The following is a 27,042-nucleotide window of genomic DNA, read 5'->3' as shown; positions in this document are numbered from 1 at the left end:
GCACTTTATTCCTACTCTCCCGGAGACGCTGCCGGCACTGCCGTCAGCTGTCGGCCGTCTCGTGAGTGTTTATTGAAGCTGGATAGATGGCAGAGCTCTACACATTTACTCTCTCAATGCGAGGGGATGTGGTACACTTTGATGGTGTCCATGTCGACTGTGTTGACATTCGGAACATAAAAATGTAAACTCATGTCGACCATAGCCATGTCAAACTATTTCAGGTGTCGATCTTCAGTGGTCGACCCAATATTGGCATGTCGACCTACATTTGGTTGACAAAGCACACTGGTCAACATATTCCAGCAACTCCTCTGATACAAACACAGTGGCACAGATATCTGTGCCCACTGCGCTGTGATACGGCTCCGTAGGATATGCCAACAAGTAAGAACCTCGCGGTTTATATCCTTAGCGCCGTGTTTATCATACCAGCCATGTGTTGCCAGTAAAATCATTTCCATTTTAAATTTTGGGCACAGACACTATCAGGGATTATATAATATAATGCTTATTAAATAAACGCCCTTCTCTCGTACCTGGATTTGCTTTGTTTACAACATTGTTCATATTTATTTATATAAAAAAAGTGTATAAGTAATTTTTAACCCCTAGAATGCCCACGTTGCTGTAAGAGATGTGCAAAATATCGGCTAAAAATGCCAAGGTCGTATTCCTACTTGCCTACTTTTGAAAACTAGTTTCAGGGAGATTATTGTTGGTAGTAGAATTTTGCACAGCGCCCCAATGAGGGGGCGTGTCATGCTCCACCAAAAGGGCGTATCTAGTTCCATATATGGAGAGATTGTGAAAACAGATTGTGAAAAGAGATTGTGAACGCGGCACCTAGAAGCGTGGGTGTGTACTGCTACATCTGAGGGGAATATTTTATAATGACTTATATCCAAATGTAGATAAGCCCCAAAGCAGTTAGTAAGAGCTACTGTACTTGGTAAAGTGCTGGGAAATGGTGCTGATGATTCATTCCTTTTTCCCCCAAACATGTAATGTGGGCTAGGTGACATGAGGGAGATTGCTAGACTAATGAGGGAGAGAGGGAGATTGCTGCTATGTCAGGGAGTCTCCTGCAGAATGCAGGAGGGGAGGTAACTATGATGTAACAGTGTAATGTGGGCTAGGTGACATGAGGGAGATTGCTAAACTAATGAGGGAGAGAGGGAGGTTGCTGCTATTTCAGGGAGTCTCCTGCAGAATGCTGGAGGGAAGGTAACTATGGTGTAACAGTGTAATGTGGGCTAGGTGACATGAGGGAGATTGCTAGACTAATGAGGGAGAGAGGGAGATTGCTGCTATGTCAGGGAGTCTCCTGCAGAATGCAGGAGGGGAGGTAACTATGATGTAACAGTGTAATGTGGGCTAGGTGACATGAGGGAGATTGCTAGACTAATGAGGGAGAGAGGGAGATTGCTGCTATTTCAGGGAGTCTCCTGCAGAATGCTGGAGGGGAGGTAACTATGGTGTAACAGTGTAATGTGGGCTAGGTGACATGAGGGAGATTGCTAGACTAATGAGGGAGATTGCTGCTATGTCAGGGAGTCTCCTGCAGAATGCAGGAGGGGAGGTAACTATGGTGTACCAGTGTAATGTGCGCTAGGTGACATGAGGGAGATTGCTAGACTAATGAGGGAGAGAGGGAGATTGCTGCTATGTCAGGGAGTCACCTGCAGAATGCAGGAGGGGAGGCAACTATGGTCGTATTTGAGGAATATAAATCACTTTAGTTATTGCCGGCTTATGATCTAAAGTCAACTAATTTAAGTTTAGTTAAATATTAGCCACAAAATAAATAAACAGTGGCTGCGGGCACTCTGCCCACAGCCACTGTTTTTGTTATATGTTGGCATTTTTTTATTTTGGTATTTTTAGCGGATATTTTGCACATCTCTCACAGCAACATTGGCCCCCAAACGGTTAAGCAAGGTTTAATTTATCTGTGCCATTATTCAAAATATTTGCCATGGTATATATCATTAAAAGTAGAGATGTGCAGGCTCTGATTTACTCTGATTTCAAAGCAGGATCTTATTGGCTATCAACTGTTAACAACTGTCATGTGATTTGGGATAACCAATAGGATCTTGCTTTGAAATCAGAGTAAATCAGAGCCTGCACATCTCTAATTAAAAGAGGTATAAATTAACATGCAATATTATTTTTTTGCGTTAAATCTGGGCAGCTCTCCAAGGATTTTAAGACTTCCAGCTACAGGTTCTGTGGGTATGTAACAGTGGCGGATCCAGGGGCGGGTCTGCAGCACAGTTCGACATTTAAATTGGGAAGCCACACAAACTGCCAGTGAGTCAGTTTGGAATGGCAGTTGGTGTCAATGGGTGTGGCTCCCCTATTTGAATTTTGAATTGTGCTGCAGCCTCACCTCTGGAGCAGCCGCTGGACTATGTACCATTTATGGCCATTTACTGGGTTGCCATTTGCTTCTGTCCAATCAGCTGGCACATAACAATAACTAGCTAGAGATTAATGCACTAATGCATACAGATCTCTTTCCCATGCTGTCACACCCAGATGACAACAGTGGAGTCACCACCTGCAAGTTCTGCAGGAACAGGACTATTTGATTATCTAGCCCGCAGCTCACAAGTTTGTCCATTTGAAATGCTGGATGGTCGGAACAAAATCCTAATACTCCTAGGTGCTACAAAATGTAGACAAAGTGACAACATAAATGTAATACTTTTATACACGATCTTCTACTTCAGTGGCGTCTTTGTTCCCTTGATCATGGTGTACAGTAGATTGCAGGAAAGTGTTGCAAAAACCAAAACACCATCAACCGCAGGTTATTTACCAGCTAATTTTGTTTCAGTCTTAAAGTACGTTCTTCACATGACGCCTCGCAGTTATCACTATCAATGTCATAGGGTGGACAAGCCTCACCAGCCGTATGGAAAAGAACCTAAAATTATTGGCATCATCTTATCTTTTAGATTGTCTTTAGATAGAGAAATGCAGGATATTGTCCCACTCCACAGCTGGCTCAAATCATTTTCACAATAACAGTGGTATATGATGCGATTTTACTAGCACTACGGCCGCACCATGCAGTTGATGGGATGGCGCGGGGCTGTCGTGCATGTCCAGTGGCAGCAGCTTCCCCTACCAAGTCTGCAGTGTATGGGGGGATCTGGGCTAAATCAGCGTACCGGACCAGAGAGCAGCTGCCAGCAAGAAGAGACAGGTGCCTCAAAATGAGGTGGGAGATTTTGCATTTAGAGAAGCCCAGTTCTGTCTCTTATTGGTTAAATTGTGTAGGTATATTTATTACATACATGTTTATTGTATTTATTTACAGATTCTTATATAGTGCAGCAAATTTTGTAGCGTTTACTGCCCACATTTATCATATATAGGAGATAAATAAGTTTGATACAAAAAAATAGTTTTCTAGTGTCTCTGCTCTATAGATGACACAGTAGACCTTCCATTGTGTTCATTATTAATACTGTATTACATACACTATCCTGTGTATAAGGAAATCGATGAGTACATACATGCCCAGGACTAAGGGTAGTTTCTTCTGAAGCCTCCACCTAGCTCCAAACATGCTCCAAGGCTCCACAAAACAGGGGACCTGGATTGTGGAATGGGGCCCAGCTCTTCAAACTTCAGCTCTCACGGTTTACTTAACGAGGTATAGCCTACCATAGCTTGTTCAGTGCTAAGCATGGCCCTCCTCCATGAGCTGGCCATAGAATTCAACTCCCCCCCATCCTGCGATTACCCCTGGATACCCATATATCTATCTATTTCATGATTGTGTTGACGTCTTTCCTTATTTGTTGCCTAGGATTATCCAAAGCATTAAATGAGGTTGAAGTTGTAAAAGCCACCAGAGACTCGTCCATCTCATTCCTGGTTGACGCATGACTACTTTCCCCCTGTTTTTAATTCACCTAGTGGTAAGAAGTTCCAGTACTTTTACCCCTGGACGTCAGTGGTCGTCCATGAGTTTTGTTGGAGAACCCTGATCCAGAGCCAGCAAGTTCTGTTACCCAGCTTCACAAAGTGTTTTCAGGAGTTGTCGTACCTCCCTCTCCAACTCCGATGCCCTTTTTCTAACATCGTTGGGTTTCTCCTCAGGGTCCTCCTTGCCGAGCTCAGACAAGACGTTGTGCAAGGCGTCCACGTTATTCACAGACTCCATTTGCTGTGGGTTTTCTTTGAGTTCCTGCACCCAGTCCAGGTACGCCTGCAGAAGGCCCATATCACCCATGAAGCTGCTGAGGATCTTCAGGCCGGGCAGACGCCTCTGGAGTTCCAGCAATACCTCCTTCCCTCTCTCGCTCAGCTTGTTACCTGCAATCCTGAGGGAAGCGGAGAGGATTCGTCAGTAGCTACATTGTACACCCGCTCCCTGCCCTACCGCTTGCCCTCCACACTATACTCGCCCACTGCCGCAATGGACTGTCCCATTGCTGCACAACTCAAATACAGGACAGTCCATTGATAGTGGAATGCCATTGGCCGACTGGGCATCTTTGATAATACAGAGACAGGGCTGCCAGAATGAATAAACCAAGGGACCCTGGTTATGGTTTAATTATTACCCATGGTAACGCTATGCCTTTTCACATAAGGACTGGGGAAGCAAATAATATTGGTTTATTGAACTATTATATTGATTTCTCTAGAGTTTATAAAATAGTTTTACCCTATATATTTTTTCCCATGTTATGTACTGTACATATTAAGCGACAACTCTAGAAAAATAGTATAGTTATAATACTTTACTTAGTTTATATGCTGGTGTAGAGTTATCATTGTTCTTCCCCATAGTCTTTTGGGATACAGTCATATGGTCTACAGCTGGGGTAGCCGACCCTAGTCCTCGAGAGCTACCAACAGTGCATGTTTTGCAGGTCTCCTCACAGAGGCCCTTATTCTGGTTGGTGCGGTAATATCCGCGTGCGTTCGTGCCGCCGATGTTTTGTGTCTGCGCATGTGCAGAGGCGTCTTTGCGCATGTGCGAGCGGGCGTACGGCCAAATCCCGCATGAAATGTGAACACTCTGAAGAGCGGCGTGAAGGGCTATTTGGGCTCATTACCATATGCATACGCCCCGCGTTTCATGGGCGTTCCCATGCAAACGCTGGGCGTACGTATGGTAATGCGGCCGTGATGCACGTGTAGGGGGCGGACATATGACATCGCCGGATGTCAGCTGCCCGCCCAGATCCCTGCTTTTGCACGGAAAAATGTCCGTGTGGTCTGAAGTTGCGGGAGCTGGTGGACCACTCGGTCCTGCATTCGATGGTCTGCGACCATCGAATGATGGGGGAGGTTCCCTGAGATGGAGGAGGCGTATTCCATGAAAAATACACGTGCGGTCCATTCGGCCAGCTTCTTAACGCGTACGGACGGGGTTGGCGATCCGTATGGAAGGCGGGGTTTCGCACGCACGGTCCTGGCCGCATATTCGGATCCGGCCGCACCGATCAGAATAAGGGCCAGAATCACAAGTGAGCTAATTAGCTCCATCTGTGTATCTTTTAAAATGTGTCAGTGATTAATGAGTGCAGCTGTGCAGCAGCTAGGTTGTCTGGAAAATGTGAACTGTTGGTAGCTCTCGAGGGCTAGGGTTGGCTACCACTGGTCTACAGCATGATGGTCGACAATCATTGGGTCAAAACCATTAGGTTGACATGGGGATCGGTCATCATGGTTATAGGTCGACATGGGTCAAGGTTGACATGGGTCTAGGTCAACAGGTCGACACAAGCATTAGGTCGACAGTGTCTAGGTCGACAGTCAAAAAGTTGACATGGGGTTTTCCGCTGTTTTTTGAGCCAACATGTGCCGACAGGCGGTATGTCATGCCCTACCATCCACTAGGGCGTGGTGGGAGAATAAAATAGTGTGCCTGAAGAATTGCGAGCGAAGCAAGCCATGGGAGGGGATGTGCTGCACTTCAAACTGTGTCCATGTCGACTATGTCGACATTCGGGTAAAGAAAACCACGAAAACCCCATGTCGACCTTTTGACTGTTGACCTAGACACTGTCGACCTATTGCTTGTGTCGACCTAATGACCTGTTGACCTAAATCCATGTCGACCTAATGCTTGTCGACCAACATGCTGTAGACCAAATGATCATAACCCAGTCTTTCCTAGCAGAGTTAGGGTGTGCATGTCGGTAACTGGTGCTTACGTCAACAGCCGCAGCGTCTTGTTGTTTTCCAGACAGGACAGTAAGTTGTCCAACCCGCTGTCTGTGATCCCATTGATATCCACGTACAATTCTTCCAGGGTTTGGTTGTAGCGCAATGCCTCAAAGAGCCGCCGCACGCCGTCTGAGCCGATGCTGTTACCACACATGCTGCACAAAGACATGACCAGTTATACAGTACATTACCATCTGTCTGCATGTGATATGAGCTGGAGGATTTGGGGGACATGACATGAGGTGTACCCATGAGGTGCAGAGAATACTGTATTTTGCAGTGTATAAACCCAGATTTGAGTGTGAGCTCCTGCTAGGAGCTGGGAAATCTCCACATATCCAGTGAATGAATAAGAGATCATTCGCCACCCGACGCGTTTCTCTTGTGGCAGCTTCATCAGGGAGCCATACAGATTTGGGTGAGGATGGATGTTTGCGGTTTATAAGGATTTGTAATTGATTGTTTTATCATTATTATTATTAATCATCTATTGACTACACAGCAAGATTTTGGGTGCATGGGTGTAATTTTAGGAGAAATAAGATTGGTTTCAAGAGGCAGAAAACATCCCAAGCGGAGACACCAACATAAAGGATCCCTCAGTGTAGGCTGTGGGGAGGGAGGGTTAGGGTTAATCATTTAGGGGTTTACTTAGTAAAGCTTCTAAAAATGGAAATAGGTGATGTTGCCCATACAGCCAATAAGATTATATGTATTATGTATAATTTCTTTATTGGGTACTTATGTAATATCTGGGCTCCCGTTTTTCTTATGAGACGGCGTTCCCTCGCCACGCTTCGTGCACGTGGCTCGCTGCGCCGCCAGACTATATAAAATCAACTCCATGCGTAGTTGGATAGTAGGGGTATGAAAAAATGGGGTGCATTTAACATGGGAGCCCAGATAATACATAAGTACCCTTTATTGCATTATTGCATCACTTCTTTTCATTTTTAGAAGCTTTCCTAAATTTACCCCTCAGAATGGAGGGGGGGGGGGGGATTATGCTAGAGTGAGGGGCAGGGGGATGGGTTAGGCTTAGGTGGCGTGGTTCGGTGGTTGGGGTTAGGCACTAGTGGGGAGAGATAGGGTTAGGCAGTAGGGGGGTGGCAGGGTTAGGGTTAGGCTGAGGAGGGAAGGGCTTATGCTAGAGTGAGAGGCAGGGGGATGGGTTAGGCTCAGGTGGCGTGGTTCGGTGGTTGGTGTTAGGCACTAGTGGGGAGAGATAGGGTTAGGCAGTGGGGTTGAGGTACTTATGCTAGAGTGAGGGGCAGGGGGATGGGTTAGGCTTAGGTGGCGTGGTTCAGTGGATGTGGTTAGACACTAGTGGGGAGAGATAGGGTTAGGCAATTGGGGGGTGGAGTTGTTAGGGTTAGGCTGCGGAGGGGGGAGGTACTTATGCTAGAGTGAGGGGTAGGGGGATGGGTTAGGCTTAGGTGGCGTGGTTTGGTGGTTGTGGTTAGACACTAGTGGGGAGAGATAGGGTTAGGCATTTGGGAGTGGAGTTGTTAGGGTTAGGCTGCGGAGGGGGGAGGTACTTATGCTGGAGTGAGGAGCAGGGGGATGAGTTAGGCTTAGGTGGCGTGGTTCGGTGGTTGTGGTTAGACACTAGTGGGGAGAGATAGGGTTAGGCAGTTGCGGGGTGGAGTTGTTAGGGTTAGACTGCGGAGGGGAGGGGCTTATGCTAGATTGAGGGGCAGGGGATTGTGTCAGGCTTAAGTGGCATGGTTCGGTGGTTGGGTTTAGGCACTAATGGGGAGAGTTAGGGTTAGGCAGTGGGGGGGGTGGAGGGGTTGGGGTTAGGGTTAGGCTGCAGAGGAGGGGGGGGAGGGTTAGGCTGCTGGGAGAAAGGGTTAGGGGAAGGTACCGGACCCCTGTCGGGATTCCCTGACCGCCGGAATCTCCACCACCTGTCAACTGTATGTATCCCAGTGGATGGTACATCTTCTGGGTACTACTGGAGGGGGAGTCATGGATGAATCAAGTGAGGCGTGGCCACACTCCCTTACCCAACAGAAATGTAAAATAATACTATGTGCCACTAAGTGGTGCCCATCAGCCAGGGACTCAGTGTGATCCTCCCCTACCACCATAACTACTGTCTCCCTGCCCAGTATAGCAGTGGCAGCCGCCTCCTCCCTGAACCCTCTGCAGACCAGTGCACAGCAGCCGTCTTCTCTCTCCCTACAGTCAGTACCCAGGGAGGTAGGGCAAGGAGGGGACTCTTCCCTGGGCCGCACACAGCAGCCGTCTTCTCTCTCCCTACAGTCAGTACCCAGGGAGGTAGGGCAAGGAGGGGACTCTTCCCTGGGCCGCACACAGCAGCCGTCTTCTCTCTCCCTACAGTCAGTACCCAGGGAGGTAGGGCAAGGAGGGGACTCTTCCCTGGGCCGCACACAGCAGCCGTCTTCTCTCTCCCTACAGTCAGTACCCAGGGAGGTAGGGCAAGGAGGGGACTCTTCCCTGGGCCGCACACAGCAGCCGTCTTCTCTCTCCCTACAGTCAGTACCCAGGGAGGTAGGGCAAGGAGGGGACTCTTCCCTGGGCCGCACACAGCAGCCGTCTTCTCTCTCCCTACAGTCAGTACCCAGGGAGGTAGGGCAAGGAGGGGACTCTTCCCTGGGCCGCACACAGCAGCCGTCTTCTCTCTCCCTACAGTCAGTACCCAGGGAGGTAGGGCAAGGAGGGGACTCTTCCCTGGGCCGCACACAGCAGCCGTCTTCTCTCTCCCTACAGTCAGTACCCAGGGAGGTAGGGCAAGGAGGGGACTCTTCCCTGGGCCGCACACAGCAGCCGTCTTCTCTCTCCCTACAGTCAGTACCCAGGGAGGTAGGGCAAGGAGGGGACTCTTCCCTGGGCCGCACACAGCAGCCGTCTTCTCTCTCCCTACAGTCAGTACCCAGGGAGGTAGGGCAAGGAGGGGACTCTTCCCTGGGCCGCACACAGCAGCCGTCTTCTCTCTCCCTACAGTCAGTACCCAGGGAGGTAGGGCAAGGAGGGGACTCTTCCCTGGGCTTACTGGAAGAGCATTGGGAGTATTTTTTGACAATTTTACTGGGAGGGAACATGGCCAAACTAACAATGGGGCGGATGGAGCTGCAGCTTCAGGCCTCCACACAAATATAGGCCCATCACCGTGGTAAATGATGATCACCAGCTGCCACTGGTTGGCCATAAATCAGAAGTATTAATATAGCAATTCTCTTATCCACATTTATACAATTTGTGTACTTTTACTCTGTAATCAGGCGAATGGGCGCACGTCATCTATTAGGGGCTCGTTTATCAATCATTGCGATGTGGGTGCGATATTAGCGGCCAGAACCACACTGATTATTCCGCTGAAATGTACCGCTCTAGTCACAGCAGTGCACACAGAGCGGTACCCATGTACGGTCACATGCGCGGCGGCCATATGCCCTTACATAGGCTACAGCGGGCTAATCCCATCATTACTGAGGCATAGGAGCAGGCTTAAGGTGCGTACACACTATACAACATGCTCCTGAAGCATTAGGTTGACAATGGGAAGATCGACAGTCAAAAGGTCAACATTTTTTTGTCACGAATTTCGTCATGGACAGCGCATTAGTGTACCGCGTCCCCTGGCATGACTCGCTACTATCGCCATGCTTCAGGCACGGTGCCTCGTTGCCCATGGCACACTATTAGTGGGTACACAGGGTTAGATGTGGAATTCGATTCGGTTTCTATTTTTATTTTCGATTTCCACTAAACCATTCGACGCCAATGCGATTCCGATTCCATTTTGCGTCTATAAGCAAAATTGAATAGGGCAATAGTGGAAATCTCACCGTGTGTACCCTCTGTATCATATTCCCCCACCACGCCCCTAGTGGATGGCAGAGCATGAAATACGTCCTGTCGGCACACGTCGGCTCAAAAAGAAGTGGAACGCCCATGTCGACATTTTCACTGTAGACCTTCCCATTGTCGACCTAATACTTGTGTCGACCTCCCGACCATGTCGGCATTAGCCAGGTCGACATATTTCATGTGTCGACATAAGCCCTGTCGACCTTTAGTGGTTGACCTAATGTATTTTGACCTTCAAAGTGTCAACCTAGCGGCCTTCTCCCCTCAGAGAGGGTCGTTAATACCTGTAGGACGGCGCATCGTTAACAATATAGTGGGCACACACTAGACCAGGCCTGGCCAACCTGCGGCTCTCCAGATGTTCTCAAACTACAAATCCCATCATGCCTTGCCACAGTATAAGGGAGTGTTAAAACGGTGGCAAGGCATGCTGGGATTTGTAGTTTCACTACATCTGGAGAGCCACAGGTTGGCCTGTCCTGCACTAGACGGTGTTAACGCTGTCATTATGGCGCACAGCATTAGGGGGCGCACTGTGCAATGCAATAAATCAGTGGTTCTCAAACTGGGTCCTCAGGATCCCACACACAGTTCACGTTTTCTAGATCACCCGACAGGTGGACTCATTACTGACTGACACATTTTAAAAGATCGACAGGTGGGGCTAATTATTTCACTTGATTCTGTGAGGAGACCTGCAAATCATGCACTGGGACCGACTTTGAGAACCTGTGCAATAAGTAATGAAGGATGGTATAAATACTTTATAGCAGACACAATGTATTGTCACTCACAGGAGACTCTTCACCTGACAGGAAGGAGATTTCAGCACGTCCGCCTCCATGTCTGCCGCCTCTTTATCCAGGGAGTTATAGCGAAGGCTGCGTTCAAATGGAAATGTGATTGGTTATTATGACATACATCGAACTAATGGGCCAATAAGTGGCAACATCCCCATTCACCAGCTCATGTACATTATATTAAATGCTAGTTGCCGGTTGTTGCCCTGGGTTACCGCACTTATGCAATGCCCAGTATAGCTCACTCCGTACAGTGGAAAGCAGAAAGTCCCTTTGTCACAGTGTGTCAGCTTTCTATTAGACAGGAGTTTCTTGTCTGATATTACATTAATAATAGAATATTTCATTAAATGGACAGTGATCAATGACCTTTGGCCAAGTTTTACTGCTCTGTTATTAAAGAAAAGACTGTTCAGTTTAGTCATTTATGAGGCGGCTTGTGTGCAGCGTGTAAACGCAAGCTGGCAGCGGTAATGCGCACAGTGCTTGTCTACAAAGGGGGATATATAGCAAAGCTTAAAGAGAGAGATAAAGTTCCAACCACATACCTCCCAACAAAAAAATACTGGAATGGTCATGATCGACTGGAAGCATTGCTTCAGGTGGGAGGCGTGGCCTCATGGTCAGTCCCCCCGTTTTAATTATTTTAAGGGAGTGCCCATTGTTCCCTGAGCAGCTGGCCTCCCCACAGACGTACCTCCCTGCACCATATAGATACCAGACCTTCAACCTCCCTGTGTCCACCTGTGGGACACTGCGGCCCGCAGGTGGGGCAGCAGGACAGTGTCCAAGTAGCTGCACTGCCCACTGGAATTGGTACAGTTGGGTGGTATAGAACCAATCAGATAGTTTACAGGCTGTGTTTCAAAAATGACAGGAGTTGATTGGTACTGTATCTCTCACCACTTAATCTCTCTCCAAGCTTTGATAAAGCTTTTACGGTGTGTAGTGATAAGTGTAGAGTGAGTGGTGTCACGATATATATGAGCTACATATATAAATACATTAATACTTGTCATAGGACTTTATCATTTGTAATGTTACTAATACTGTGGGGTGAATTTACTGGAGTTCTAGTGAAGTTGGGATGTTGCCCATAACAACCAACCTCCCATCTGTCCCGATTTTCAATGGGCCATCCCGTTTTTTGGGGGACAGTCCCACATCCCTCCCAGGGCCCGCACCCTCCTGTGGTAGGGGGGGGGGGGCAGTTGGGCACATGCGCAGTGTCTATTGACTAAAGAGAGGGACAGGGGACATGCCAGCAGCTCTCACAGCACTGGCAATGCCCCCACAGCGGCGAAAATGGGGGCATGGCCTCTGTTCCTGTCACTCCCTTGAGGCCATGCCCCAATTTTCGCCACTGTGGGGGGGCATGGCACATGCTGTGGCCATAGTCCCGGAGACTGCAAAATGCAGACATTTATCCCTCAGGGCACTTTTGTACAGAAACAGAAAATAAATGTAGCTTTAAATTGAGGAAGTTGTAGGAGTAGGACGGCGAATAACAAGCAGCAATCCCTTCACTGCAGCTTATGATTGGTCCTACAACTCACACCCCATCTGAAAAATGAGGCTATGGATAGGATGAAGTGAAATTAATAATGAAAAATCATATGTTTGGTAGTATTGCAGTTTCAATGAATAAGTTGATGACTGGAGTCTTTGTACCAAACGTTAAATGTCTCTCATACTTACTATAGTGTTTGGCACCGATGGAGAAGCGGCTGCAGCCTTCTCATCCCTTGGATCCCAATGTTTGTATAGCCAAGGTTAAGAGTCTTCAGTTTACAGGTGGATTGCTGCAATATGTAGCTGAGGGTAGCACAGTCTGCTGGGTTTAGAATCACCTTGAACAGATCGACCTCATCAATAACAGGTGCCACAGCTTCCACCACAGCCGGTTGACGCAGTTCCCTCAGACAGTGCAAGAGGTTGAGGAGCCTCTGATTGACTTCATACGTCATTTTTCCCTGAAACCAGCTGGTCAGGGGAGGCAGAATGTCACAGCTGAAGGAGTCCACCAGTCCTGTTAACTTCCCCTCTATTCTATGGCTTAGAAGGCCCATGAAGAACCGAGAGAACATTTGAAGGCTCTCCCAGCTGTCTGGAGCCGCAAATTTCATAGTGGTGGAGAGGAGTTGACTTTGGATCGGTTCTTCAGGGTAAATTCCAAAACACCAAAGATTGAGACATTGCTGAAGCTCCTTAGCTTCAGAACTCAGGGACATAACACAATAGAGGGCAGCGAAGAACTCCTGAACGGTCATGTGGAAGAAGGAAAACATCTCGGTGCTACTTTGTCCATTAAGAGGAACAAAGATTCTGTGCATGAAGCTGTCTGGTAATTGTGCCGGGTCAAAGCCAAACCTTTTCAGGTCATCGCTAGTGAATAAGATCTTGTGCACTAGCAAATAATGGTAAGCTAGTTTTCCCAGCTGATAAAGAGTGCTCTTCATGGCTGACATAACCGGTGGACTGCAAAGAACAATTGGCATCTCTGCTTTATTCTCTTTTGCTGAATTCTCCCTCAGATGCATGGTTGTACAGAGATAACAACGGTAGACCTCAGTCATAGTCTGTGGAGGCTTTTCCAAGCACGAATCCCCCAATCTGCCCTGGAAGAAAGGACCTAACGCCGTGCAAATTATGAAGCAGTACAGTGGGATGAAGGACAGCCCTGACAGAGTGTCATTTTTCACAACATACTGAAAGACTTCTTCAGATGTTGCCTCTTCTCTGAAGAACCTAAAACAAAATTCTTTAACTTGTGTTTCCTCAAAACCTAGGATGACCACTTTACGGTCAAAAGTATCTACATCAAGAGAGGGTCGTGGCCTACTTGTCACCACAATTGATGCACCTGGTAGCAAGGATCCATTCAAAAGACTGAAAACCAAGTCTTTGACCAGTGCCAATTTCGTGACACTGTTCACCATGATTCCATCAGTTAAGGAGTGTTTAAATTCATCAAGGCCATCTAAAACCACCAACAGACTCTGGGGGTCGCTACACAGATCCTCAGCTACATTCCTCAGGTGAGCGTGATTTATTCTTAGAAGCTCGACCAGGCTGATGGGTTCCTCTAGCAAGCTCAGTTCCCGGAAGGCAAAATTTACGGCACAAGAGATGTTTGTGAACGCCTTTCCAATTGCCCACTCATGCATGATCCTTTGCATTGCTGATGTCTTGCCAATTCCAGCTATCCCAGTTACCAGCACCTTCTGTGGCCCTTTGGATCCTGGCTCCAGAGGGGACAAGATGCCAGTAAGACTGATTTTCAGGTGCTTATTGTGTTCATAGATGCGTGCTCGACGGTTGGCCAGGACAAAGTACTCATGCTGGCCGGGGAACCCTACTGGGTCTTCATTGGTGATAAAGAGTTCTGTATATCGGATTTCGAGCATCTCACTGCAGCAGTGAGATGTTTCCAGCTTTCCCTGAATCTTGATATTCTGCTTCAGTAGGGACTGTTTGTGATTCTTTAAAGCAGCTAAAAAAGAATGGAAACAGTTTAGCTATAATTTGTAGCAATGGTCAACAGGGCCTATCGGAGGGTCCACCAGGGATCATGGCAGATGTCAAATCTAAGCAATCCTTTATTGATGTGCACATTATGATTCTTGCTTCAGGCCCTTCTTGAGGTATCTCACCAAGGGCCACAAACCACATATGTGTGGTAGTGTATGCAGGTCCATAACTACTGGTTGGCTAGGATGGCACTCACAAAGGTTTTGGTCTAGGAAGGTATTGCCACCAGACTGGCTGGCTCGCCACAAATTATAGTAGTTTTGCCTTTTGACCATGGCTCCATAACAGAGCCTCCATGATGTTGTGCCATCCAATATGGCGGATTTTCAGTATACACAGGGGGCTTCTTGTATCAGCAAAGCATCTAGTAATATAATGTACAGCAGGCGAGCAAGAGGTGTGTGTGTGTGTTGGGGGGTGTACTAATTACCGGGGTATGTTCGAGGGTCCCTGCAGGGGTTCAATCCAGCTAATGACCCTTTTTCATTCAGTAGCAGAACTTGTGGGTGGTGAGCCCAAGTGCAAAAATATAATTTGCCCTGCCCCCTCCACCCCAACCCAAGATCACAATATGCAACATGGCAGTGGGTGATGGGGAGAGGCAGAGGGTGACAGGGATAGGCAGAGGGTGATGGGGAGAGGCAGGGGGTGACGGGAAGATGCAGATTGTGACGGGAAGATGCAGATTGTGACGGGAAAAGGCACATTGTGACAGGGAAAGGCACATTGTGACAGGGAAAGGCACATTGTGACAGGGAAAGGCACAGTGTGACAGGGAAAAATGGTCGGTGACAGGAGCAGCAGTGGGCCTCTTAGTCATCTGGGCCCCAGTGCACTGAACCTGCTGCACCAATGATAATTCTACCTCTCCCCTCATTATCTGCCCCTTACTTTTGAGTTAAATTACGCAGCATGATTTCTGAATGTAAATACAATTAAATAGTATCTTATTTACTTAGATACTTGTGCTAGATATAAATGCAATATGGAAATGTGTTAAATATCCATGATTAGCAAACCAGAGGGCGCAACAACCCAGCAGGAAGAACAGACATACCGTCCATCGCAGAAAGTCCAGCGGGTGGTGGTGCTGCACTCAGTTGTTGCTCTGAAAGGAGAGAAATAAGATTTGGACCATTGTCAGTGCACCTACAGAACCATATGTGAGAGCAAGGTGTAGAGCAGAGGTTTTATTCTGAGAAACAAGCACTGTACTTTAAGGGGTTGAGAGGTGTCAGCAAAAGAAAGGAGCAAATTTGAACCACCAAACTGCACCGCAAGTGGCAAAGATACTTGGAAGGGGTGCGGTCTGTCCAAACTCTGATTTACCACTATCCGCATCCTCATATTAGCCCAATTTGCAATGCTATATTTGATTACATTGCAGGGATGTATCATTTATGACATGCAGGGCCGGTGCAAGCCTCCCCCTCGCCCCAGGCAAATCCTCCGCCCGCCGCCCAAAGCATCCCCCCCCCCGCATGCTTTGGGGGGGTGAAACTGCGGAGGGCACCCGCGCTCGGGGGGGGGGGGGGGGGGATTTGCGGGCGATACTGCAGCAGCCGCCCGCACTCCAGGGGGCTGGGGGGGTTGTTGTGATGCGGGCAATACTGCTGCCGCAGCAGCCCCCACGTCCAGGGGGGGAGGGCAGTGTTGATTCAGAAGCGGGATGGGGGGTGGGGGAAGAGGGAAGCCCTCTGTCTTACCTGCTCCCCACTCCTAGCTTTCTATGGTACCTCTATGGTACCTCTCCTCGGCGGCTCATTACCGCCCTCCAGTGGCCGGCGCCCTCGGCAAATGCCTAGTCCTGCCTAGTGGTGGCGCCGACCCTGATCACATGTAAAGCTTGCTATAAAGCTCTGCTCCTTCGATGGTTCTCTGCCGGATTTTCAGGGTATTTTTTACCGCCCACACACAGCTGATCACACTGCCCTATCCCTGCACAGCTTTCTCTGCCTAGGGAAAGAGAAAGCGGTGAAGAAGCCAGGGCTCGCAGTGCCAGCTGAGTCTGTCGTTATTATCACAGGGCTCACTGCTTTTTACTTCACACTTTTCTTTTAGATCGCATTTTCCATTATAAGTATAGGGAAATATGATATAAATTTTTTTTTTGGAGCACTCTTAACCCAAATACTGCTTTAATAGCCCTTTAATGCATTCAGGTGATACTAAAATAATGTGCAAAGTGTGTGAAAAATAGTAAAAATAAGGTTTATAAATAAGTCATATGACAGTGTAAAGATTGCCGCCTGGTTTGCCCAGGTACAAAGTTACTTGTCTTCATACATTTGTACTACGCAAATGAATATCTATAAATTATGTTGTAAAATATATCTTTACATTTAGTGGCTAGTGAAGCATTAAGTCGTAATTGACGTCAGTCCTGTTAAATATTTCCTTACAATGGCTTAATATGAGAGTGCTACGTGATGGGATGCCACAGTCAGTGAGAGTAAACACACCTGGAGCGTGTGACACATGGATCTCCCTTGTTTCTTACTGAAATTTTATATATTATTATATGGAATACATCAGCACTCCCCTTGTGTGTTTTCATCACATAGATCACTGTGACAGTAACTTGCCGACTTCCATTTATTTTGTTTGCTTTATCAGACTGCTGTTAATTATTTAGAATTCTCACAATGCAATGTGGCTAGCCATGGCAACCACAGTCACATGGCACACTCCTCATCAACTCACCCAGTAGTGGTACAGTTGATAGTGTTAAGCTTCTATTCTGTGTTCAGCATTGGTCACTAATAGGAGTAGGGTGTGCAAGTATTGGCAAGTACAGTAGAGTCTTATTCACAAGTATCCGTCTCATGAGACCAGAGGAAAGATATGTATATATACCTGTCTGGAGGTGTCTATCTTGCAGATGCTCAGCCCCTGGTGCACAGTTTGCATTTCTGATGCTAGCAATTCCATCTGCAACAGGAAAGCAGAATCCTATTTAATCTTTAGAGTGGAATATAACAGTTGACATGGTCAATGCAGATTAGTATTTAATAACACAAAAAATGACAAAGTCACTTCTCAAGCGCCAAAACAAGTCCCGCAGCTGCTTGTCCTCAAACGATAGTACAACTGTATACTAGGCAAGAATTCAGAAAAAAATCAAACAAGATTTCTGAGGCTTTTCCACAGCGCTGGACCTTTGGAATCAGTATAACCAGGATGATTTTTATTTTCAAAGATAAATGCAGTCCACTCCTCCTTAAAAGTTCGCAAAAAAATGTATTTAAAAAAAAAAAAACATGAAAAACTCCACATCTATAAAAAATGGCTTCCATATACCATAAAAAAATATATAAAAAATATAGCAGGAAAAGACAGTTCTTTTACACAACGCGGTCACTGTCTCCTAGGGAAATGGGTGATTCTTGATGTAGCAGACCAGACCTTTTCAGGGTAACTTGCGATTTATGCAAAAAATGCACACAACTCATAGGGAAAGCTGTTATTCCTGGGTGTCTCCTATGGGGCTTTCTAAACACAGTCTCACAGTCACCTCTCCAAAGGCTTGGAGCAGAGAATAGATAAAAAAGACCACTCTCACCCTTCCGCTGTAAATACTGTTAGGGACTTCTCCTTGGATTGGGGATGTCACGGCCTCACACGCTGCCACTGCGGTCGCCCGTGTGACCCCTTTCCTCTGGATACCGTCTACTCAGGGAAGATGTGATTCTCAGAGACTGCTCTGCCACTGCAGTCTCTGGATTCTCCTGCCTTCCAGTATCTCTGACTCCACTTGCGGTATTGAACGCAGGAGCTGGATAATGCCAGCCTGTCTCTCACTCTGGTGTGCTGGATCTCAGCCGACTGTAATCAGCTATGCGCCTCCTGCTTCCCCCGCGTCTGGTGGTCAGGTTACTTGCGGATGGGTGGTCTATGCGGGACTGTCCATGCACCTGTCTGACCTGAGTCCCACAGGCGCCGCTCAGCTCACCGCGTGCAAGTGCTCTCTCTCTCCTCTCCCGCTATCTCCTTAGATCCTTATCTGCGAATGCAGTGAACCGATCTCAAAACTCCAAGCTGCTGCCGCCAACGCGTTTCTACCCTCACTGGGGCCCTTATTCTGATCTGTGCGGCCGGAGCCGCATACGTTGCTCCGGCCGCACAAACCAATCCCCGCCTACAATACGGATCGCCACGGCCGTCCGTACGCGGACGGCTGGCGATCCGCATGAAAATGGTGGGGCGTATGCCTCCACCATGGTGGGAGCTGCCCCCTGCATTCGATGGTCGGCGACCATCGAAGGCAGGGCCGCACGCTCCACCAGCTCCCGCAAGCTTAGACCACACGGACAATCGTCCGTGTGAAAGCTTGTATGGGGGCGGAGAGCTGACATCCGGCGATGTCAGCTTTCCGCCCCCATCACTGGCGTCATAGCCTCATTACCATGCATACGCCCCGCGTTTGCATGGGAACGCCCATGAAACGCTGGGCGTATGCATAGGGTAATGAGGCTATTAAGCCCCTCACGCCCCTATACGCCCCCTTTACGGCGTATACATTTTTTGTGCGGCGATTTCCCCTGCACATGCGCAGAGTGACCTCTGCGCATGTGCAGAGTGAAAACATCGGCGGTACGGCCGCACGCGGGCCGTACCGCCGAGATCAGAATAAGGGCCTGGGTCTTTCTCAAGGCACCTTATCAAGGTTTTATGTATAGGACCCTTCAATAAAGTACTATATATATATATATATTGTGTAAGTGTAGCATTTACTTAACTACTAACATCTACAGGCATACATGGTGTAATCCTGATGCATACACTACTGGTTTCTTCTAGTGTAATCCTGGTGCTTACACTACTAGTTTCTGTTGGTGTAATCCTGGTGCATACACTACTGGTTCCTGTTGGTGTAATCCTGGTGCTTACACTACTAGTTTCTGCCGTGTAATCCTGGTGCATACATTACTGGTTCCTACTGGTGTAATCCTGGTGCATACACTACTGGTTTCTGCTGGTGTAATCCTGGTGCATACACTACTGGTTCCTGCTGGTGTAATCCTGGTGCATACACTACTGGTTTTTGCTGTGTAATCCTGGTGCATACACTACCGGTTTCTGCTGGTGTAATCCTGGTGCATACACTACCGGTTTCTGATGGTGTAATCCTGGTGCATACACTACCGGTTCCTGCTGGTGTAATCCTGGTGCATACACTACTGGTTTCTGATGGTCTAATCCTGGTGCATACACTGGTTTCTGATGGTGTAATCCTGGTGCATACAGTACTGGTTTCTGCTGGTGTAATCCTGGTGCATACACTACTGGTTTCTGCTGGTATAATCCTGGTGCATTCACTACTGGTTTCTGATGGTATAATCCTGGTGCATACACTACTGGTTTCTGCTGGAGTAATCCTGGTGCATACACTACCGGTTCCTGCTGGTGTAATTCTGGTGCATACACTACCGGTTTCTGCTGGTGTAATCCTGGTGCATACACTACTGGTTTCTGCTGGTATAATCCTGGTGCATACACTACTGGTTTCTGCTGGTATAATCCTGGTGCATACACTACTGGTTTCTGCTGGTGTAATCCTGGTGCATACACTACTGGTTCCTGCTGGTGTAATCCTGGTGCATACACTACTGGTTCCTGCTGGTGTAATCCTGGTGAATACACTACTGTTTTCGCTTGGTGTAATCCTGGTGCATACACTACTGCTTCCTGCTGGTGTAATCCTGGTGAATACACTACTGTTTTCGCTTGGTGTAATCCTGGTGCATACACTACTGGTTCCTGCTGGTGTAATCCTGGTGCATACACTACTGGTTCCTGCTGGTGTAATCCTGGTGAATACACTACTGGTTCCTGCTGGTTTAATCCTGGTCCTACAAGTTGAGCCAATAGGCGATTGCTGAATATGTAATAATAGCATTGGATATTATTAGCTAAACCCAGCATAGATAACACACCAGCAATAAAGACAGCATTAATGTGACAAATGAGTTTATTGTACAGTGATAAGTGGCCTTTAATGTTCTCTCTAACAATAAAACTTTCTGGCATTACATTTTTACACTTTTGTATTCTTAAAGTGTTCTTAGGTGCAAGAAATCTATTTCTGTATATGTACACATGCATGGTCTGCTATAACAGTGGGACGGCAGCCACAGGGATGGGATAAGTCTATGTGTACTTATCACACCTACAGCTTGGCACAGCAGTAACTCTAGGTGTAGTGTGTGTTTAGTATTGGTGGGGACAGAGCCAGCGCACACTGCAAACATCACCTACAAAGATATCACGTCACCCCTGAGGAACTGAAGTAGCTAAAGATTGGGGAGGAAAGAGAGAAAGGATGTGATGCATCCGGCCAATCATTGCCTGCGTTTACTTACTAGCATTTACCCACCGGATCCAAGTTCTGGAATGCATCACATTCCAGAACTTGGTACACATTAAAGCATTTGTAGCATTGATGGGTCCCGCTCGCAGTACTAGCAAGTCAGCTTCTGCTTCTGTAATTTTACAGGCCGTATTTCAAAAATGACAGTAGCTCATTGGTTGTACTCTCTCTCTCTCCATTGAGCTCCCGCTAAGGTTTCATACATTTCTCCCTGAAAGAGGCGTGACAGTGTAATCTGCCTGGCTACATATCTGTTTGTATATTGGCTGCTTTCCTCTTAGTAGAGCTATACAGCACCTCGTGTCATGAACTGGGAGGTTCCTAGAAGGTGTCAGATCATGTGATTGGAGCAAGGAGAGTTTCAGGGTAACTGGAAATGCCCCCTAAGTGTGTCTATGACTTTTGGTCCATTGAACAATAATAGACTCAAATTATATAACTTTTTCGATCACTGTGTATAAAAGGCTAAATCCTCCTCACTTTTGAGGTGAAGTACCGCCAGTGACCACTAGAGGCCATTCTGTGGACCAAATTATTCCTTAACAGAAAGTGAAACCAAAATTATATGTTATGTTTAGGGATAGCCATCGGTGCAGTCACCATTGATGGTTGCCATCAATGGTGATTTTGGCTTCCGGGTGTCGGGGGTTGAGCTATTCTCCGTGTCCCGGAGCATTGAAAAAAAAGAGAAAAAAAAAAGGACATCAATTCTCCTTTGCCATCGATGTAGGGAAACCACCTGGTTCTCCCACATCGATGGCAAAACTATTCAACATTGGCCATAAACCATGGATGATTTCAAATCATCGATGGTCGATGGCCATCCCTAGTTATGTTTCAAACTTTCAGAATACAGACAAATGGAACTGCGAAGACAGAGATTGGCAGTAGGAGCAGATATGGACTAAGCCGTCATTTTGATGGGCTAATAACTGGTTAAAAATATAATCTCTAATAAAGAGCTCTGACTGTGAGAATAAAACAGCAGATCTCTGCATGCCGTAGTGGTGAGAACAGGGTGGGTATAAAGTTCCTGGTCGGGCAAACCTTTCAGTGCAAGTGTTACTGCTAGACATACTGCAACAGGTGTGCTAGTAATTATGTGCATTGTATACAGTCCAGTCTAGGATTGCATTCCTTCATTCCTTTGGGCTTGAACTCCCGACCAATTGTAAGCTCTGTGGATCAGGTTTTCAGTTATTTGCACAGTTCAGTTCTGTATTTGCAGGTTTGGTGCATTCGGCAGTGTTGCAAGAAAATTGGAACCAGTTGATTGTCGAATAACAGCAATGAGATTCACTTTCCCATTTTGTTCAGTCTACGGATTGTAAGCTCTGGGGGTCATTTTTTTTTTACAGAAGATTTCTGTTTTGTGTAAGCTTCCTGGCTCAGTTTCTCCCTGTTGATTGTAAGCACCATGAATAAGTCTATATAAATCACAACATTCCATTTAATTAATTAATTAATTAATGTATTATTATCTTCTCAGGGGTGTGACCAGACACCAAAGGGGTGTGGCCAGCCACCAGAGGGGGTGTGGCCAGCTACCACAGAGGGACTTGGCCAACCATTAGAGAGGCTGAAGAGGGCTCTTTTATAAAGAAGTGGACATGAATGTGTCAGGACCACCCGCATTGATTGGCAGGATTGCTTATCTTGGTGCCATTTATATAGAAGCAAACCAAGCACTCAAGTTAATCCATGTTTCCCCAAGTTACTGACGCTCTATTATAGAAACAATGCACATTGTGAGTGCACAGTCTGGTACTTGACCCCTGGAGGAGGAGGTGGGGCCCACTGGAGATTTCTCCTATATGCCGGCAAGCTAGTCCAACCCTGAGCATAGCCCATTATAGAACAAAAGTCTCCTCTCTTGCAGATGATCGAAGCTGCCCATCAATCATTCTAACTTGGCCGCAAACTGGTTGGGGATGATGCCTATGAACTGCGTAAGATAACTGTAGTCACGTGGAATGAGGCAGCACAGTGGCATCAATATCACCTTGAACTCTCAGAGGGAATTACGGATGACTTGGCCTGCGAGGGGATACCGTAGTCTCTGTAATCCATATATAACCATCCAAACTAAGATGGCAATAATCTCCCTGGCCACCACCTACAGTTGCTTGTCCTACTGCCATGTCATCTTCAGAGCCAGAACATATGCAGATTGTGTTTGAGATTTTGGATGTGGTCTGCAGGAGGTGATGAGGAGGAGATGGACTTAGCTGTCCTATCCTTCTTCTCCTCTCCTCAATCTTGCCTCCAAGATCTACCCATTGTTGACAACCTATTTCATGGATGGTCCTTTTGACAAAATCCATCATACAACAGGTAAATGAAAATAGTCTTATCTAGTAAACATTTGGTTCCTATCACATTCTATGTTGTTATACCACTTCTATTTCATGTTATTCTTGGTCCTATGTGATTGAAGGCACCCAATCCGCACCAGAAAAGGATGTTTCCCATTGTTTCTCACCTGCTGACTTGTGTCTATCATGTCTGGACCAAAGTGTAGGCCTCCCAGGGAGATTCATTCCTGAGGTTTATTACGGGTTTCTGACCTTTTACCACCACGTGGAACCTATGAATAGCGGCTAAATGAAATGTCAGGTGCTTTCATTTTTTTTCACTGGCAAATTTTGTAGTTGTTAAACCATCAGTCTCACTCTTATGGCCTTGACCTTCTTGGTTGAAAAGAGAACCTATGGCTAGATATTTTTAGGACTAAATTAAATCCCTCATAAGAACAGATGCCTTCATCTCGGTATACCGTCCAGAGACTCCACTCAGCTAAAAAAAATAACTTTCAAAAACTGCATCTCTTACAGTCTTGTTCATATTAGGGAGGGCAGCAGCCAGCAATGAATGGTAAACAGCCTTCTGGACAAGCAGTAGGAATAATGGACAATTGGTCATAAACCTGGCAATACATCTGCTTCAACCCATTGTCCACAACCTATTCCGAATTCTTTTTGTCAATTAATTTTGGATGAGATTCTTGTCCTTTCCTCCTCGTAAGAAGCACGTTCTTGGCTGGAAATAGTCAAGTCATTCTGCTAAATTGACAAGTAGGGCCAGGACTTGTTCCTTCTGAATCCAAATTAGAATTTTCCAATGTGTTTTCCAATGTCGTATGAGAAAGATGTGTCCAAAACGGTTTTAACAATTTGAAACTCAATGGAACTTTCAGTATACCCACATAGACATGCAACAGTACCGATGTCTCAGGAATGGTTCCAATTTTTGGCATCCAAAAGGGTTTACTGTTTCCCAAAATGATTGAGTCTTGTCTGATATGTGCATGTCTTCAGAGCTACAGAAGATATAGCCTTGGTTTTAGTGTACCAGGAATATGGCCTATTTTTTAAAACAATCAGGTATTACGCCAACACTACAAAGCACCACTTATGTTCGTCTTTACTCCAAGCCAACATGTATAAAATGAAGTCATGGATTAAAGACGCTGGGAACGGCCAAGGCTCCAGTGAATGGACAAGGGTCGACGTATCCGTTCCCTGGAGATTCAGCCCTCCTGATTTTTAGAAGGCCCTCCTCAATGAACTGATTTCAAAGATGCCTGCATGCCTCAATAATCAGTATGTATTATCTAACTACAGTTAGGTGCGATAATAATCATCATTGTCACAAATGGTTCCAGATAAATTCAATGCCAAATTTCACAGCTCAGCTGTATAAGTGTACACATCTGCTCGCGTCATGTCGAAGGGATCCGGTCAGTGAGGAAGGGTTTGTGCAACCGGCAGGGCAGCATTTACCGGTGTACATACGCCGTCTAGCGAGCAGGATTAAATGGGGCCCTTTATCCACTTTGTCTAACTCCAAGCTTTGATAAATATGGTATGGGCCTTAATAAAGTAATTAAACATGCTATTGCATAACTCTAAGTAGACATCAATAGTGCAGTCATCATATGCATTGGCGGCTGCAGAGGTGGAGCCACATCCAAATAGGGGAGCCACACCCACCACCAGTGAATCAGTTTGGAATGGCAGTTGGTGGCAGTTGCTGTGCATCCCCTATTTGAATTTCTAACTGCGCTGCAGCTCCTCCTCTGGAGCCTCCCCTGGTCAGATGCGATCAGAGATGCATGACTATCTCCTCAACTGGAATAGTCACCATTAGCAGAACAGGATTTCACAGCAGAAATAAGGACGAGGACCTACCTGCTGGCCCAATGTTGTACTTCTTTCCTCGTCTGATCCCGCCCATAAACCTGGCCCAAGTGCTCTTCTTCTTTACTGGTTTTTCAATGTCTGTAATTATAGATTATTGGCTAAGATTCTAACACAGTTAATTAATGAATGTATCCGAACAGTCATTGTTAAAAACTGTAGCCCCCTCAATATCTCTTACTTACAGATGGAGCAGAACTTATCTATCCAGGGGATGGCGATGGCGACGCCAGCCGCCATCCCCTGCCCAGCGCCATCTGTATGCCAGAAGGGGACCCGCGCGCACGAGGTGCGGGCGCGTCCTCTTCCGACGGTGCTGCCGGTCTACACCGGGTCCCCACACCCCCCGCAGCCCCCTGAAGCCCCCCGCAGCCCCCTGAAGCGGGAGGCGGACAGGATTGCGTCCACCTCGCCGCCCAGCCACCCGGATACTGAGACGCGCGTGCGTGGGGGATGCACGCGCGTCTCAGTCAGATGGAGCGCCGTGTTGCTGGCGGATCGCTAGCACCATGCTACTGGCGATTTGCCAGCAACAATAAGACCCGCTCCATCTGTAGTTAGACGAATCTTAGTACAGGATGCTTTCAGCATCGCAGAGTTCACAATACTGACACCGGCAACCTTAATACTGCCTAGAGACCGGTGCCGGAATCCCAACATCAATGAGTATGCAGTAGCCAGAATTCCAACTTTTGGGATGCTGAACATAAGTATGTTGTGGGGGGTTAGGCCAGGAAAGGGGGGGGGGGGAGTAGTTTTAGGCACTATAGGTTTAGGCACTAGAGCAGGGCTAATGGTGTGTACACACGGGTACAATCTGCATGAGATTTTGCCTATATAATCAAAATCTCATCGAGATCGCATGGGTTTTTTACCCTTGCGATCCCGATGTGTGTTCACGTATCGCAAGCAGAAAGTCTTGGCTGCCTTGCCTACATAGTGCAGATCGCATCGGGATCACATCGCACAGTACTCGCACCGTGTGTACACAGCTTTAGGGTTAAGTTGCAGGTCAGGGGGGTTAGGCTTCATGGAGAGATGGGGAGTTAGGCACTTGGAAGGAAGGGCTGGTTAGGGTCAGGCTGTGGTGTGGGGGTATTAGGCACTAGCGGGGAGAGTCAGGCTAGGGGGTTATAGCTAAGCTGTGGGGAGGGAGGGATGGGGGGGCAGGAAGAGGGTAAGTATATTTACCTGACTCCTTTTAGGGTTCCCTTTGGGATACCGCATCCCCACCGTTAGACATCCATATGTATCCCATGTATTAGCATCTCCTAACAGGAAACCTATGGCAGGGAATGCTGGGATGTGTAGTTTTACAGCATCTGAAGCGCCACAGGTTGTCTACCCCTGCCTATGGCAATGGTGTAAAAACAATGGATCTCATGAATGCAGTGTCACTGAGCACATGAACCTACCAATAGCATCAGCCGGCTGCTTGTAGTAGATGGGGAAGGTGTCTCTCAGCCAGTTGCGGAGCGCCGAACTGTAATGTTCTTGAACCTGCTGGAGGACCTGTAGGAGGGTTCTGCAACTACCTTCATCCTTCAGCATTATTTCCAGCAGGGATATTACCTGGTTGCTCTCCGGCCTACACTCCAGGAGCCTGAAATACGTCTGCTGGGACAAGGCCCCAGCATCGTGCAACCACCTCAGCAGGACAGCAGGGTTCTCCTCTATCCATTTGGCCAGCTGTGGTCTGCAGGACTGGACTTTCGTGAGGCATTCTGTCTTCACCGACATCTGCAGCAAGAAAGAGAACCAGCAGTGAGTGGTCAGATGTGTAGTCTATTGTATAGTGCCACAAATCTATTAATTACAGTAATGAGGTAACAATGGAATATTATTGATGAGAATGGAGAACCTTAATTACTGAGCATAGGAAGCACCCAGTACCACTGAACATAGGGGACACCCAGTACCACTGAACAGAGGGGACACTCAGTACCACTGAGCATAGGAAGCACCCAGTACCACTGACCCAGTGCCACTGAGCATAGGAAGCACCCAGTACCACTGAGCATAGGAAGCACCCAGTACCACTGAGCATAGGGGACACCCACTACCACTGAGCATAGGGGACACCCAGTACCACTGAGCATAGGGG

At 47.2% G+C, this 27,042-nt stretch overlaps 1 protein-coding gene across 1 annotated transcript; it reads right to left on the bottom strand.

Annotated features, from left to right (window-relative positions):
* Positions 1 to 3,092: 3,092 nt before the first annotated feature.
* On the bottom strand, positions 3,093 to 26,820 carry LOC146042223 (protein NLRC3-like). The gene is made up of 8 exons (XM_083162146.1): positions 26,354 to 26,820; positions 24,930 to 25,019; positions 17,226 to 17,300; positions 15,427 to 15,477; positions 12,537 to 14,331; positions 10,833 to 10,919; positions 6,189 to 6,356; positions 3,093 to 4,343 (listed from the first exon to the last, which is right to left on the bottom strand). Exons 1-8 carry the CDS (start codon positions 26,676 to 26,678, stop codon positions 4,028 to 4,030), a joined length of 2,907 nt encoding a protein of 968 aa, XP_083018272.1. The 5' UTR covers positions 26,679 to 26,820; the 3' UTR covers positions 3,093 to 4,027.
* Positions 26,821 to 27,042: the final 222 nt, after the last annotated feature.

This window comes from Crinia signifera, chromosome 19 (genome assembly GCF_055691185.1).
Source record: "Crinia signifera chromosome 19, ASM5569118v1, whole genome shotgun sequence".
Taxonomy (NCBI): Eukaryota; Metazoa; Chordata; class Amphibia; order Anura; family Myobatrachidae; genus Crinia; species Crinia signifera.
Note: the sequence above shows the minus strand (reverse complement) of the source record. Positions and strands in the feature narration are given on the sequence as shown.

Coding starts and splice junctions, on each gene's coding strand:
- LOC146042223 (XM_083162146.1), bottom strand. CDS start 26,678: ATGTCGGTGAAGACAGAATGCCTCACGAAAGTCCAGTCCTGCAGACCA. Junction 15,478..17,225: donor AGATAGACACCTCCAGACAG/GTATATATACAT, acceptor CTCTCCTTTCAG/AGCAACAACTGAGTGCAGCA. Junction 14,332..15,426: donor TGGACTTTCTGCGATGGACG/GTATGTCTGTTC, acceptor ATTCTTTTTTAG/CTGCTTTAAAGAATCACAAA.